The sequence below is a fragment of the Poecilia reticulata genome, chromosome 14 (genome assembly GCF_904066995.2).
Source record: "Poecilia reticulata chromosome 14, P_reticulata-male-v2, whole genome shotgun sequence".
In the NCBI taxonomy this organism is placed as follows: Eukaryota; Metazoa; Chordata; class Actinopteri; order Cyprinodontiformes; family Poeciliidae; genus Poecilia; species Poecilia reticulata.
The window spans coordinates 19,295,381-19,312,259 of NC_088843.1; the positions used below are offsets into that span (position 1 = coordinate 19,295,381).

Genomic DNA, 16,879 nt, shown 5'->3' on the forward strand with positions numbered 1-16,879 from the left:
TGAGCGGCTGTTGAGGTAGGAATGGAATTTCTTCTCAAGGCTGTTGTTTGCTTTCTTTGTTTTCTGCCCTCTAGAATACAGTTGTCACAAAAAGCACAAAACCCCATTTTAGAGAGATGAGCAAGTGGTATGTCCTGTCCCCCTCCACTGGACAGCTCGTGCAATTAGTGTAATTAGAAGTGTCCCTCGGGTGCGGGTGTATCTGTGTGTGCGTGTGGGGCGCAGGATGGGCTCAGTGGTGTAGGTGAGGGGGCGCGGCGGAGGTGGGGGTCTTTCCTCAGGAAAACATATCACCTTCCACCACAATAGAGAGCATCAGGAAGCCACAGGCAGCCCCATTGCTCTCTTGAGTCACCCAGCACTTTCAGACTCGCTCTTGCACTTATCAGTCTCTCTCACACACACTCACGCATGAACACACACCCCACAGCCTGGCAGCTCACAAGACCAGTACTCTCAAAGATGACACTGAACTGAAACGCAGCACAGGCACAGCGTTCAGGTAAGTCCCAGATGCTTTTCTCCTGACTCCACCGACACAACTGACTTTTCAATTAAGGTGTTACTCTGATGATGATCTGAATCGTTTATAATGCTGTTAGAAGTCTTTAAGTTACCTCGTTAATATATTCTAACACATCTCTAAATTGACATTCATCATGTTTTTGACAAAGACAAGAATGATAAAAATAGGTTAAAAAAAAACAACAACAAACAACTAAAATCACTTCCCTGGTTTGTGTCCTTGTGTTTTGTGTCCCTGTTAATGTTGTTTTTTTACTCTTCATGGACAATTTCTCTCCATAAAGAGTAAATTCAGCAAATGATTTTTCACTCAATAGTGGTCCTGATTCAGGTTTCTGTATTTTGAATCCTAAATTATGCACCTATTTGATCTTTATTGTACTACCTTAAAATGTTTTTCCAACCTTACTGAAAGTGATAGTCTGAACCTGGAAACCAATCTTCAGATGTGTAAAAATTATGCACACTGCATGTGGAAGGTAGCTTGATGGGCAGAATAAAATGAAAAATTTAAAACCAATCTGATTATCAAAAATATTTCAGTGGATTTACAATTCTTTTTTGTTAAGTTTATATTTTTACATGTGTAATCCTTTAGCCAAAATGTATTTTACAAAAAATTGACAAAACTACAGCTATTTAGTCAGAATAATTCTTATGGGACTTCCAGACTGAGTTAACAAAAAGTGTAAACGTAACAGCTCTGTGTTCATTCATAACACAGCTTTGTGCATAAAACTGTGTCTGTGTCAAGCTGTTAGTATTAGAGCTATGAATGCTTTCTTTATTGCTAGTAAAGACAAAAACAAGAAAGAAAGCAGCAAACAATAGGATACAGTAGATGCGCATAGCAGCATGTTTGTGTAAGTGAAGGTTTGCAAACAATCAGATGACTCCTTATGAAAAGTAGCATTAATTGTTAGAAAATATTAGATACATTGAAACTGAACCCCATTTATAAAGTACAGTTGAAGGGATAATATTTGGTAGTAATAATTTGCATTTTACATTTTGTATTTCTAAAGATTTGGGATGGTGTGTGCACGTGTTGGAGTCCAAAGTCACAAAGTTACAGAAAATATAGAATTATTTGTCATCAACCTGTGACTCTAATTGCATTGGTGGTTAACCACTGAGTCTAGTAGTTTATGATTAGCAATATTCATTCAGGGAAAACATGCAAACCCTTTGAGTTTGCATGTTTTCCCTGAATCTTTGTGGATTTCCCGCCGCTGCTCCGGCTTCCTCATGCATTCCAAAGACATGCATGTTTTTATAGGTGGTCCTAAAATGGCAGAGGGTATGAGGAAGAGTGTGCATTGTTGTTTGTGTCCATGGTGGACCTGCACAATTCTCACCCAGTCCAACTCTGGACAAGCAGCTAGGAAGCATAAAGTAGGCACAGGAAGTGTACTTTACCGATGGAATGAAAAAGTCTTTACATTTTTTTTTTGCCTTAAAAATCATGCTCTCTTTGAGGACAACAGGAAAACACATTATTGAGTTTCTGCAGAGAATGATTATTTTACTTTTTCACAAAAACATTCACATTTTATTAATCATCCAAAAGCAAATGCAGTAACAGGCCCGTCACTTTGGGTAAGTCGTCTTCTAGAACCTTCTTGTTGGTTGTTCTCCAAAAAGCTGCAGGTGGGCCAACACAAATATCTTCAAATAGTTTTGTCAGATAAGATGGCTATAATTTAGCTATGTTTCCTATTTCCTCTGTGAGGGGCATTACATAAGCACGCTGTAGTAGGAAGTTTTTGATTTCAGTTATATAAACTATTGTCTTGCGAAAGAATGTCCAAAAGCATCAAAAATTTGTTTGGATTTTACATCACAGTCAAAATAATAATAGTTAAAACAAACTAATGAATTGATTGAACTTTTTTTTTTTTACCTTCAACCCTGGATGTAGTTGTCGTGCGCCTGAACAACATGGCTTTCTCTAAAATGTTCTTGTTTTGCAGTTGTTTTTAAGGATTACCTACAATCATGCCTATTCTAAAAAAGCCCCCAGGAAGATCCAAGAGTTGTCACGAGTTCCCTAGAGCAAACGGTGAACTAATCCTGCCTCGGCTGGACTTGGACCTGAGGGACCTGAACGATCTCAACGAGCTGAAGGAGCTGAAGGACCTGAAAGACCTGAACAAGAACCTCAACCCCTTTGAGGATGTGGATTTGGACGAGGACGAGAAGAACGGGGGCGACATGGGCCTCTTCATGGGAGAGATCAGGGGGAACCTCCAGCTGAGGTCCTCCCGGGATGGAGAAGAGGAAGAGAACGAAGTGAACGCAGAGAAGCATGGGGCAGGGAACCCCAAAGCAAAGCCGCTCAGGGGGACTCTGGAGCGGATCTGTGGAGTGTCACCCCTCAAAACCCTTGGAAAACTGGGGAAGGGTCTTCGCATATCAGGACGACATGTGTGGGGGAGCAGCTTTCCCCACTACAACCATGGAGACTCAAATACACTTCCGGCAGAGAAGGAGAAGAAGAAAGGGCTGCGAAGAGGCTCGGAGGGGATTATGACCCTGCTTCGGTGAGGAAGGGGTGCTGAGGAGAGTGGGATGGGGAACAAACTACAAAACAAATATATTGTTTGAGTTGTGATTGTGTGACTCTACAACAATATGGCTTAATTTATTGGTACACACATACATTTGTCAGTCTGTTCAAAAAATGTTGGATAAGCTTGAAATAAGGCCAAGTACATTGGATTCCAATTAAAGTATTGTAAGAAACAAAAAAATTGAGAAACCGTCCAAATAATGTCTCAGCATCGTCTAGACCTGAAGCTTAGTTCAAAGGTGTTGTGTAATGTTGTCATGGTGGCTCTATAGTACCTCTTTTGTTTTCTCCTGACATGTTGTCTACTTGTGTGGCTCATTGAATTAGTCTATTTTTAACTGAGCTGGCTATTCTCTGCAGCAGCACACTTTAGCAGATGTGTGTAAATAAGTGGCATTCCAACCATAGCAACAAATACTGTTCTGCAATGCACTGAGCAGTCCTTCAGGAGGTTTTAATTTGTGTCGCTGCTGTGGATGCTCTGCAGTTTCACAGGTCGCCGTAAGGAGGAGCGTAGGGAAAGCCTGCCATGTGGGGACCTGAGCACAGAGTGCGAGGCAGAGGGATCCAGGCGACCCTCGTTTCTTCGGATCAGCTTGGGCAAACTCAAGAGGGAGTCCATGTCGGACAAGGCTTCCCAAGAGGCCGACGAGGAGGAGGCGGAGGAGGAGCCGGTGATCAAAACCAGAGAGCCCCTGTCAGGTAAGAATCAAGGAAACAGCATCAGTTCAGCACTTCCTGTTCAAGGTTTATGTGTGTTTCCTGTGAGTCTAAGACAACGCTCTGATTAGGTTGAGAGGTCCCCAGATTCCCGAGTTGCTCACCAGTTGACTGTCAGATCAGGAAATGATTGCACTTCCTCCCACCCCACGTTCTTGTAAAAGCTTAACCAAGCCACCACTAACTTATTCCACAGGGAATGTTGCTTGAACAGAAGAATGTAGAGAATGAGCAGAGATAACCCAGTCCATAGCTCAGACACTTGCACAGATACTCAATAATCATGACTGCAGAAAAGTCTGCCCCCCGTTTTATCCGAATCCTCTTGCGTCTTGTCACTTTTGCTGATAAACTTAGCTTTCTATTTGTTGCATTCCAACAGTTCTGGAGATTCTACAGCTAGTCAACCACAGAGACCTTCTCTTGGCTGACACACACATTCTGGAGTTGGAACGAGAGTGTGAGCTCCTGTCTTTGCTGCCAGCCACAACTGCATCCAGCCCTACTTCTACTTTAGGTCCTGGCACACCACCTATTAGCCACCTTTTGTCATCTTCATCATTTGACGAGGCCCTCAGCTCGAACGCAACGCTAGACTCTAGCAGGAGGAAGGCGAAGGATGTGGAGCTCTTGTACGAAGCCTTGCAGAAGGAGATGTGGGACGTGGTGAGAGAGTCGCTCCGCCAGCCCAGTGCTGGCCCTAACCTTGGCCTAGTGGTGCTAGTGATCCAACAGGAGGAGCACGCCGACGCCACCTGGGTTCTGAGAGAGGAGTCCAGGACAGAGCGAGTGAGTCCCCACATCCAACCCAGCCAGCGCCCTCGGCGGCTGAAGACCAAGTGGAGGCAGGCAGTGGCAGAAGCTGCGGACTGGAGCCTGCCTCACCAGGTGGACACTCAGGCGGGCCAGCTGGCCTCGTATCTGGAGCGTCTGAGGAGCCGGATGGTGGATGACCTGGACGCGGCCAGGAGAAATGCCGTGTCCATTTACCCAGAGGAATTTGCAGCCTTTCAGGTGTATGTGGAAAGTTACCATCAAGCCGTTGCCAAACGTCTCCGGACCATCACCAGTGGGCCTCTGCAGATCACAGACGTCTACTCACTGCTAGACTGGTTTTACAACATCTACAACAGGTTGGTGACGACAGTATTTACAGGATGCATCAGTCTGATGAAGATATACCTAAGTTTCCATTATGCATCTTTTTGTTAATGTCTGTTTTCCCATAGGGATGTCTTAGGAATCGTTGGCACCAGTACAGCCATACACTACTCTGCACTGGAGCCTATTCTTCCTCAACAGACAGTGGACAGGCTGGAGGAAGACTGCATCAGTATAGTCAGGGTAAGAGGAAGATTTATTTATTTTTGATAGACATTCATATGAAAAGCTGTATTTTCACGGAAACTTTTCTTTTCAGGATAAAGTGACAACAGAGCTGATCCAGGTTCTGGATGATGAGGAGAGGCGATGGACCCAGACTCTACATATAGAGGAGTATCAGTCCAACCTGGCGCGCTCAGTGATCCAGGTACAGCATAGCATCTTGGTAGCTTTACCCGAAACGTCTTGCAATTTTCCGATTGAGAATGTAAATCCTTACCCTTATTTATGATATTTCCAGAGGCTGAAGGTGGATTTGGATAGATCCACGTCTGTGAGCCAGTTTCTAGGTGCAAGAGTTGCCCGCTGTTGTCTTATTGGGCTTGCTGACTTCCTCTACAAGTGAGTTCACATCAAACATGAAATTAGATTAGCTCATTTATACAGGATGATAAGCTTTATCGTAAGAATAGATTTTATAATTTGGGAACCAGGATTAACAATAAGATCACTTTAAAGCTATAAACAAAGCACAAACAGAACAATAATTCTAATTTTGGCTCACACTCAACATTAATGGGTTTGTTTTCATGATTTTAAGGAAACTACATTTTTATTCTGATGTTAGGAATAGAACAGACATTTACACCAATACGCCGTAACATACTGACCACTGTAAAGTGAATAACACTTTTTTTTATCTAATCATCATGACGCCTCTCAGTGGTTGGAATATATCAGGCAGCAAGTGAACATTGTGTCTTTGAAGTTGAGGTGTTGGAAGCAGGAAAAATGAGCAAACGGTTCTTGTGGGCTGTTCATTGTCTGCAGTGGTCACTTTCTATCAGAAGTAGTCTGAGGAAGTAATATCTGTGACCCGGTAACAGGGTCGCGAGGACAGTTCTCAACTGAGATTCGATTACAAGATCATTTGGTTAACCAAAACTCCCAACATGTAACCACGACACAAATGTAAAACATCTGCACATTGCTATTGGGTTTATTATTTCATGGGGAGTCCCACTGGGTTCAGAGCTCAGACAATTTCAACAATTTGTAAAATAGTTTAGATATGTCTATCCAAGGTTCTTGGCCGATCGTTGCTGCTTATAGCTTCTCTGGTTGACATTCATCCAGAAATTTCTCACAAACCTTACATGTTTCCAGCTTCCAGAGGAAGGTGGAGATGTTTCACAACACGCAGGCAGAGTTTGGAGACAGAGGGGACGGATACGTGTCCAAGACCATAGCGCTGGTCAACTGCTGCCCTCCCCTGAGGTACAACCGTAACCATAGTGACATGATTTACTTGACTACTGATGGGGAAGGTTTGCAGTAAATAACTTAAACGTACTGCTTGCTGCAGAAACTTTGTGGAGCGTTGCAGGCAGTGCGACCCACAGGGCAGCGAGGAGTCAGCGCAGAGAGCCAGCTCCTCCCTGGACAGAGTCGTCAGCCTGTCAGTGCGGGTTCTGACCAGCAGACTGTTTGAGCACATCAGGGTCAGCAGGAAAATTTATTCTCATTACTAACCATGTTAATATTCCAGCAGGATGTTCAGTTTCAGTAGCTAGCTTTGCGAATTTCATTACAAACCCTCAGAGATTACTTTTTTTTTTTAAAGATGACAAGTTCTAAAATAATGCAATTTTATTTTACAGTCATTTTCAGAAGAAAGTACTTCCTTTTTCAGTGCTGGATATAGAAAATGATCTGATCTACAGTGGGTTTGATTTGAAAAAATAAAAATAAATAAATAAATCTCACATGTAGAAACAGACACATCAGATTCCACACTGTCATTAATCTTTATAAAGGCCTGAAGTTGCAAGTGAAAATCTAAGTACTGTAGAGTCACTTTTATCAACAATTACTACATGTAGTCATGCTCTGTATGATTTCTGAGTCTTTCACATTGCTATATTTCCAACATAGCTCAGTTATTATTATTTTCTGTTATTTTGTTTTATGCGATTCTCTTAAGGTCCCTCACTATTTCAATTTTTTCTTCTTCAGCTGTTCTGTTGTAGAGTTGTTAGTGTGTTCAGGCTCGTGTCATGTTGATGAGCCACTTTGGGCCAAGCTTTAGCTTCCAGACAGAAATCTAAAACACAGTGCCTTTTATTCTCTGAGCATTTTTTAGTCTGATCTTGTTGTGAATGTAGTGAGAAGTCCACTTCTAGGAAGATTTGGAATTATATTAAATGTCTTTCAATGGTAAATAATGATTTCACAACAGTTAACACCAATCCAGACAAGTAGGAAGCGTGTAGTTTTTGATTTTTGCATGCTTGAAGCTCCTACATAAGTTGGTAGATATCAGATAATTTTCACGTTGTCCTGCCACATGCAGCCCTACAACAGAAAGAGGGCGTACTTTCTTTTTTTTCCCCTTGACTGTACATGTATGAGGTAGCTATAAAAAGCATCCAGAGAGCTGTGTGTGTGTATGTGTGTTGCAGAAATGTACCACACTGCACTTTGTTAATGTGTTTCTGATCTGTTGTTTACAGCCTTTCTTCGACAAACTGATGAAGAGGAAATGGCTGAACAACACCGAAGCCTTTGAAGCCATTGAAGCCAGCATTAAACAGCACTTCAAAAAGTTCAAAAGGATGGACCCTCCTCCGTATCAGGTAAAAAAAACCTTCACCGACCTTGTTGTAAGGTGGGAACAAATATTTTAAAGGTTTTTTTTTTTTTTTTTAAAGAATTAGTTGAATGGTGTACGCAGCAGATCATTGCTTACCTTTTCTAAACCGGCAGACACTGGTGGGTGAGGTGCACAGACGGGTCCTGGTTGAGTATGTCCGGGCCATTATGCGAGGACGGATCATTTGCACCTCCTCCAAGATGAGAAAGAGGATGGCTTTTCGACTGCAAGACGAGGCCAAGCAGCTGAAAGGCCTCTTTAGAGATCTGGTAAGTTTGATGTGCACGCGCAAAATGACACGTGTTAGATGTGGAAGAAACACTTTAGGCACGGGAAAGCATCCACGACCGGCGTAAAGTTTACATCTTTAGAGACGAGAAATGTTGAGGTATTCCGGGTGGGGGGGATTCTTAAAAACTAAACAACAAGCTGGCGAGGGAGAAGGGTGACGGTGAGTGGAGACTGACCTCTGAACTGAGTGGAGACTGACCTCTGAACTCTGAACCAGGTCGGGAAAAAGTCAGACAGTGTTTACACAAGAAAAGAACATGTCTCGGTGATGGCAGCCCTGAAAAATGGCTGCCTTCACAAAGATGGAGATGGATGAGTCGGGCTTACGTTAGCACTTGTCAAAGGAGGGAAGAGAGAGTACAACGACTGGGCTTGACGCAGTGGCATTTGCCCCCGTTTTGGGTGCGGGTTCAAACAAGTGTCCATCACCTCGGCTGACAACAGGAAGTTGCTGTGTTTGGAAGGAACTTCCTGTTCCTGTCAGCTGGCCGGCTTTGATGTGCCTCTGGCTTGGCCTTGATGGCCTTGCTGGGCAAGGAGTGGGATGGAGTCTCTGTGGAGACTGGGAACATTTGGGCAGGGACAGGGGAAGAGGATGACTTTTTAATGGTTGTCTAAAAGGGATGCTGTTATTTTTTACTGAATGCCGAAGTAAGGAATTAATCTCTCTTTTCCTGAGCGTTTGAGGGGAAAACAAAAACTCGGAAGACGGAGGTGGAGATCTGTTATTCACCAGTGAATTAAGTGTTTGACCTCTGGCCTTAGGAGGCGTTAATCTGTTTTTCCTCTGAAGTTGCTCTCTTTGGACTGCTTTCCATGCTTCCTCTGAAAAGGAAATGTTTAAGCCGAAGAAGCATTGCGAAAACATGATTCAAATTTAGTCAAAAAACAAAAACAAAAAATGAGCTGATCGCTTTAATGAGTTTGTAAAGATGCACTTTTCTGTGCTCCAGGAGTCAAATGCGTCCTGGTTGGACAGCACCATCTCCCACCTCGCTGACATCATCCTCCTGGAAGACACTCCCTCCATCCAGATGGAGGTGGCTGTCCTGGTGAAGGAGTTCCCCGATATAAGGTGAGGTCACAACCCGGATTTGAACTCCCTTTATTATTTCGTGCTTAAAAAACACACTCTCACCGTGGCTTTGCTGACACTAAAACTACAAAAGCAAAACATGTATGATTTCTTTTTGTTCTCCTTTGGATCAAAACAATGGATCAAAACAAGGAAAAGCGCTGTGGAAACTTTTCTATATTAACACAAACTATTTTCGGCGATCAGCAAGGGTCTGGTTTAAAAATGGATGAGACAAGAGAGCCCCCCCCCCAGGGGCTCGGGAGAAGTCCCCGCTTGTTTGCACAGATTATGACTCAGGTGACCGTTGGCAACCTCTATCAGCATGTGACATACAAGTCTCCGAGGAATAGACAGGAAGCTGCTGCCGAGTACTTCCTGTTCCTGCCACCCAGCAGGAGACAGACTGGTGCCACAATTAGAATTAAAAAAAGAAGGAGGTGTGGAAGAGGATAAGACATGGCACTTCAGACATAAACTCCTCATTCAGCCGTCACTTCCTTCTGTGTTTATTATAAACTACCACATAGCAGAACTCTGATACATCAAAGAGGCCAGACGTTCCTTTGGTATTGTGTGCTTCATCCTACTTGGACCACTGTCCAATCAGCTGGCATAACCCTGGTTGGATATTTTTGCAGTTCATTCAGACTGGTTGCTTCCCTGGCAGTGACCCAGCTGTTAACCATAGTCTGCATGGGTTTTTTTTATTAGAGTAGTGTTCAAAGCCATTGCAAAAGCTTAATGTTTAGATTGATTTTAGAATAAGTTTGGATGTGGGTTTGGGATTGTTGTCCTGTTGTAACACCAAGCTGTTGCTACATTTCAACCAGCTGTTGATTTGAAGTGAAGATGACCTTAGAGGTAGTCATCCTTTTTCATCCACTCTAGGAGTCTATTATCTAGCTATGGTGGGTCTACAAATATTGTTCTTGACCTTGTGGACAAAAAAACTCAATCACTGCCTTGTTTGATCGCCAAACTTTTCACTAAAAACTATACAATTTGTATTTTTGTGGAAGCAAGACATTTCCATCAAACTTGATGGTGTTGATTTTGGAGCAGCAGCTTCTTACTTGGTCCATGGCATTGTAAAACCTGGGTCTCCTGGGTAAGTTCACTCCAGTTGACTTGATCTATGGTGGTTCCTGGATTGCTCTAGGACATCCTGCTCAATTGCATAACACCTGAGCGTGATAGGTAGGGCCAGATGGTTGAAATTAGGAGTTGCACCAACTAGTCACCTTGTCAATTCTTTACTCAACAGGGTAAAGAATTTACGTAGCAAATTGCGTAGCAAGTCGTCTAGTTGCAATCATGTGACAAGACTGATTCTTCCAAGAAGATGAAAGATGAGGGACTAGGTGAATTTGTCAGGCAGTTTGAATTGTAAAAAAAAAAAAAGTAATTTACCAAAGGTACTGCAAACTCTGGCAAAAGCTACCGGAATAGGGGTATAGAAGCTGTAGACTGCGGCAGTCCTGATTTTGACTCCCATTTTTGATCCCCTTGTCGCATGTCTTCTTTCTGCACTTTTCCTGTCAGATTACTGTCAAATAAATAGGACTAGTGCCAAAAAAATTCTTAAAAAAAAAAAAAAAGACTAACTAAATAATGTGCGGTGCGATATCAGGCTCTTTTTCATCCAACTGATCAGCATCACCTTCTTGACAGTGTTGACAACACTGGTGTTCCAACAGCAAAAAGTTCCTAAGCTTGCTTCCGAGCAGGAAAAGCATAATGACAAGCTTCTGAAATGACTCTAAGCTCAATTTTGGAAAAAACTGACAGGCGACAATGCTAAAAAGCACAGGAGACAATCATTGTTGGTTTACTGGAATCCACCATCCTTTTCCCATCCAAATACATTATCAAAGTCCAAAATAAACATGACATTAATGGTAATAATGAAAGTTCCTGACCGTAACTGAATGAGTCCAAATTAAATGTGGCATGTTTTCCTGGTGCTTCTTCCCAGAAACAGATGCCTTGAGTCAGGGAGCTTTGACTGTTACTCACACTTATGATAGTCATTGACGACACCAGACAATGATGGTTTCACACTAACGTCAGCCTGCTGGCTAACTTCCTCAATGCCTCTTTCCGCCTGACAGGAAGAAGCACGTCTCCACCCTGCTGAATGTGCGAGGGATGACACGGCAGGCGGAGCGGCAGGAGATCCTTAACGTTGTCAAAGACTTTGAATGCAGCAGCGCCCTCATCTCGCGGGAACGTGCTCTCTTTGCCGACATCCCCATCACGTCGGAGGTGCACTGCATCAGCCTGGGTCTCCTGCGTCTTGCCATGACTGTGTCCAACTGGTTCTCGGAGCACCGGCCACGGCGCAGGACAAGCGCCCGGCACGCCACGCCTCAAGCAGCTGAGGTGGAGGAAAACGCAAGCAAGCTTCACAGAGAAGAGTAGGAGCTTGATGACATGTACATGCACCTTTGATACCAAACAGTGTTACCAGTCTCCTAAAGAAAACTTGACCTCAGGTACTGCTGGTATTGTACATGCTCGCTGACACATCTCCACATCTCCATCTTCACCTTAGAAAATCTGAAAGAGATTTTAGTGTTTGTGAAATCACCGTGTTTTATGTTCTTGGTGTTGATCTTTACATATAGAGAAGAAGACAAAGAAAAACAATCTGTGTTGTACTTTTTTTGTTGCTTTTTATTCCTCTGTAACTCTGGAAAATTCATTAGAATATATCGTACAGTATAACGTACATATTGCAGTGTATTAACCTAGTCATATTCAGATATCTACAAGTCACCATCATCTGCTATATAATGGGACCTAAATTCACTCTGCATAATGCAGCTAAACTGTAGAGTTCTCTTCTGTGACGTAAAGTATTAAGATTCCTGGACGGATGGGCTGGCCCCCACAGAGCCCTGATCTCTGCATCACAGAGACACTCTGAGCTTTCTCGAGATGAAGCTTGCAAGTGTAGTGGTAGGTGTGTGTAAGTGGACCAAGAAGACTGTGCCGTTTCAAAGGTTTTTTTTCCCTCCCCCCTTTATGGCACTTTTCTGGAACGTAATAGAACTAAAAACGGTTATTTGCTTTAATTTGGAGAGAATGCTCTCTTTAACTTGGAGGATTGATTTTGTTGTTGTAAAGCAAGATGGTGTGAAAATGTGTTGAACTCTGACTGTGAATGAAATGGATTAATTTCTGGAAACATAATAAAGGCCCATTGACTGGGCAGAATAAACACGTCTGGGTTGTTTTTGGTTCAAATACACCTGTCGCAGTTACCGTCGGAAAGTATTCACACCCCTCCTCTTTTTCCACAATTTGCCAGACTTATTCAGATCTCGACTTTTAAGGATAGTTTTAAACAATTTACACAAAACAGCTCACAATGACATGAATAAAACAAGTTTTCTAAATGTTAGAAAATGCAAATATTTACAAATAAAGGGGACAGTGGGCTAAAATCCATGAATACTTGAGATCCCCTCTAAAAATGCCAATTTTTATAATTCAAACACTGAAATACCTTAATAATGCTGTGGTAAACACAGTGGAAACTGTCTCAGCACTTCCACAGAAACTAACATCTAGTCTCTGTTATCTCTGCTCTTGCAGATGCAGCCAATCGGAACCAAGGGGGGGGGAGGGTGTGTGGGGGGGAATGGCGGTCCTGGATTGATTGCTTTGAAAATGCCAAGAGCAAGTCACTTTCTTTTGAATATTTCAGACATGGTCAATGAAATAATCTGTGATTAGGTAGATGTTCTATGGATAATTATAGAGATATGATCCACATAAATTTAGAACAATATGCGAACGCTGAATCACAAAAAAGGCAGGGGTCCACTGTAAAAACATAAATATATCAATTGTTTAAGGTTTTATTGAGATAGTTTTGACCCTGTTTAGAGTCAAAACCCAGGTCTCTCTATAGGCTTTTGTATATCTGCATCTTGGTTCTTTCTTGAAGAGTCCCTCTCTCCCCTTCATGCAGTCGTTTCAATTGGTTCCAACTGCAAAGAAGCATCTCCTGAACACTAGGCTGCCATTACAATGCTTGACAATATGGACAGTGTCAACCAGGTAAAAAGTCTTGGCTGATTTTCTCAAGATATGCCACTCAGATTTTAAGCCATCACATAAGAAAATTTTGTTTCTATTGGTTTGACCAGCAAAACTTCAAACCCATCACATTTTCCCATTGACATTAGGCTACTCTATCATAAAGGCTGGATTGTGGGAGTGCTTTAACTATGGTTGGCATTTTGAAAGGTTCTCCTGTTTCCAGAAGATAACAGTACAGCTGTCCTTCAATCACTGCTGGGTTCTTGTTCGCCAAGGATCTTGAACTGGGATTGATTGCTTTGGTTGAACAAGATGATTTGGGCAGGGTCATCATTCCTCCATCTCTTTCAGTACATCTCGTAATGTTTGTTGGATGCTGGCAAATGTATTTATATTTGGTAACTTTCCATCGCATTACTTGCCATAATCCGGTGATGGAAGTGGGGGTCCATGACCTCAGTTTTATTCCGACTTCCTCACACAGTGCATGTTAGGTTAATTAGTCACACAAAATTGTCACTAGGATTCATATATAGCTACTTTTGTTTGTCTCCACGCTGCACTTTGATGACTGGTGATCTGTCCAGGATGTAACCGCTAATTCTGAGTTTCAAAAAATATGTTTGCATTTTTCTTAAGTTTAAGAGATGTTTAAAAATTAGTTTTCAGTTTGTGATTATGGGTTGTTTTTTGCCCATAATCTTTGTTTGTTTTTGTTTTCAAGAAAACCAATGAAATGGATTTTGGAATAAGAATATAAAACAGCAAAAGAAAGAAAGGAGTGTGAATACTTTCTAATGGAATTGTATGTATTGTGTTTTCCTGAACAATAAATAGATATGTTATCCTTCAATTACAGCTTCAATCTTTAATTGGAGAGTTTGCAGTCTGAGACCCCTCGTATGTGAAACAATACATATCAAGAGGCACTTTGACAGAAAGATAAATGCCGGACGGACTGACGCACAATCTGTGCAATGCCTATATATACACGCATACTTTATCTCTTTGTTGTTTATCTTAAGGGCCTGACTTTTTTTCAGTAAACAGATCCTAAATTAAGGGGCTCTGCCACAACAAAAGGGGTCATAGACCCCGAGGCCAACAACGGGATAGTTTTTGATAAACAAAGATTTCCTGTTGTCCACTGAGGTGCCAGCGGATGCTTTTATTGGAGCCAAGTTTACATTTGGCACCAGGAGGAAACTTCCCCTCTGGTTCAGCCGGGGAGCTTTTTCATGTCTGAGCTGCTCGTGGCCTGTTCAGAACAAAGCTGGCCTGCCTCACCAGGGTTCATTCTGCACACTGACCTCTCCAAGTCAGCACTTCGAATCTGAATTCAAATGACAAACTGAAAGGTAAAGGGGCCAAACACAAGGACTCATCCTCTTTGAAATGCTTCAACAGTTTTCACATCCTGACCACGAAGTTGATAATTTTTTTATTGGGTTTCTATGTGATAAACCAACTTTTAGTGGAAGACAAAAAGGTCAAAATCTGAAGAGTTTCATGCATACAGTATGTATTGACCACCATTTACTTTAATACCCCTTAAAAAATCTAAGAGTCTACCTGTATGTAACTTAATCTTGGTAATGTGAAGGCCTAAGAGGTCTGTCAGAGAATGTTAGTGAACAGACAACATAATAAAGGCTTTGCATTGCACATATCAATGAAAGATGTTAGTGGCAGCATCGCACATGATGTAGCCAACCCTACTTTGCTTTGGTCAGCCTTTTCATTGATCTTCCAGACTGAGGCCAGTTACTGAAACGCATTTTAGGGTGACATAGGATGGTTGTAAAGAGTTTAAAACTTGTGTGGCAGGACCAGAAAGGTTAGGGTTATGCAATGTTTGGAACACAATAGCCCAGTCATCGTCTGTCTTAGGCAGAATACTCATGATCTAACACAGCCGCTGGCTCTGACATCAGACCACAATGATATTCGTGCAGGACATCAGACAATTGCATGATAAAATCAATTCCCATCAACTGGTGGCAATGCTGTCTTTAGTGTTTACAAGGCATCCTCTGTGTCTCGTCCCCTAGACTATGTTTCTGTTTCTTCAAAACATAGAAATGACAAAATCTATTTATGTTTAAGCAGTGAAAATATGGCTTAAAAATAGGTAGATGAAAAGACATCTTGACAAAGTTGTTTATAGTTGTCTGGATACGGTTAAAAACTGGCTGGGTTTGATCAAACGGATCGGCCAAGTCTGTCTTTCAATGCTTTTGTATAACTGCCTTGGGGCTTAAAGAGTCGAACCCACTTTTGTAGGCCAAACTGAAACAAGTACTAGCCCACCTGCCACACCCTTCAGAATAACTTCATGAACCCTTACAGTAGATGGATGTCAACAGCTTAGAAGTGTAAGTTACACCCAGTATTTAACAGGTTGCTCTGAAAACTGTCTACAATGGTGTCGCACCACTTGTGACGTTACTTCTTATGTCCTTTGTTGGTTGCTGTAGAAGTAACAGTTCCTAGCAAACTGAACCATTTTCATATAGATCTCAATTCTACATGAGTGATACATTACACGAGAAGTAATCCATTCTTGCTCACTCTGCTTGTTTACAGCATTGTCGTCATACAGCAGGAATGTGTCTGGTGACTACAAGCTCTGTACGCTCTATTCATGTGGAATTATAATGTTCTCTATATTTATGTTGCTGTTCTGCTGCAGTTGCCTCTCAGTTTCAATCTGTGCCCAATAAAGCCTGGTTCAGCAGATAAACTTTCTCCCTACTGTCACCTCATCCTTGGAATAAATTGAATAGAATTCGATGAATTTCTATTGATTTGTTTGTACTGCAAAGTACCTGGGAGATTGCTTTTGATATGAATTTTGCATGATGTAAATAAAACTGAACTGGTTCTATCAGGATCCATAGCAGCCAGGTAGAGGAAGGTGCACCACCGTTTAGATAACAATGGGTTTCATTTGACACATCAAGTCTTGTCCCTTAAGCTTTTTCCTGTAATCACCAGCAGATCTTACATCTCTCTGACCTCTGACTGCTCTCTGCACTTGTTTTTATTTTGATGTGTTCCAAGAATTTGTGGAATAGAACAGGAAGCACATTCAGTAAAGTTGGCATAGGTTAAATGTTAAGTTTGGCAGGCTGGCTTTTCAGTCAGAACTATATGTAAAGGCATTATCAAACATCCTTTCTTATAGCAGGCAGTTAGCGGATGCTGGATGGCAGTTTTCCAAATGTCCCAAGCGGGGATTTACCATCCCTGACTGAGAAGGACAGATTGGCCAAACTCTTGGAGGTTTCCCTCGATCAAGCTGCTGAAGGTGAAACAGTGCACGATATCACAATGCAATCCCTGGGAAGCACTCCCCTGCTTCCTCTCATTAACACTGCTCTGCAATGGAAAATCCATCAGGCTGTATTCACTGTTTGTTTTCGGAAGCAAGCCGTGCCCTGCTTTGTTCACACTGTCATGCACTTTTCATGCTTCCACTCTTTTCTGTTTGTTTTTCATACAGCTTTCAGTGTGTTATTAAGTACTCAAAAGGTTGCGCAGTTCTAAGCAAGAGGGCTTGTTTAGTCTAGACTGGTGATCCCGACTACTTTGACTTATGTAGCTTCTGTAGATCACTTGCTTATCCAGTTTGTAGAAAATGTACAGTACTGAAGTGCTATACAGT

General features: G+C 42.2%; 1 protein-coding gene across 1 annotated transcript; it reads left to right on the forward strand.

Moving 5' to 3' along the window:
- The first annotated feature begins 241 nt into the window (after positions 1-241).
- Positions 242-12,385, forward strand: exoc3l2a (exocyst complex component 3-like 2a). The gene is made up of 13 exons (XM_008428345.2): positions 242-502; positions 2,499-3,068; positions 3,585-3,799; positions 4,200-4,950; positions 5,047-5,161; positions 5,238-5,348; positions 5,442-5,542; positions 6,308-6,418; positions 6,507-6,642; positions 7,654-7,776; positions 7,907-8,062; positions 9,038-9,159; positions 11,274-12,385. Exons 2-13 carry the CDS (start codon positions 2,524-2,526, stop codon positions 11,581-11,583), a joined length of 2,796 nt encoding a protein of 931 aa, XP_008426567.1. The 5' UTR covers positions 242-502; positions 2,499-2,523; the 3' UTR covers positions 11,584-12,385.
- Positions 12,386-16,879: the final 4,494 nt, after the last annotated feature.

Coding starts and splice junctions, on each gene's coding strand:
- exoc3l2a (XM_008428345.2), top strand. CDS start 2,524: ATGCCTATTCTAAAAAAGCCCCCAGGAAGATCCAAGAGTTGTCACGAG. Junction 5,543..6,307: donor CTTGCTGACTTCCTCTACAA/GTGAGTTCACAT, acceptor ACATGTTTCCAG/CTTCCAGAGGAAGGTGGAGA. Junction 7,777..7,906: donor TGGACCCTCCTCCGTATCAG/GTAAAAAAAACC, acceptor CTAAACCGGCAG/ACACTGGTGGGTGAGGTGCA.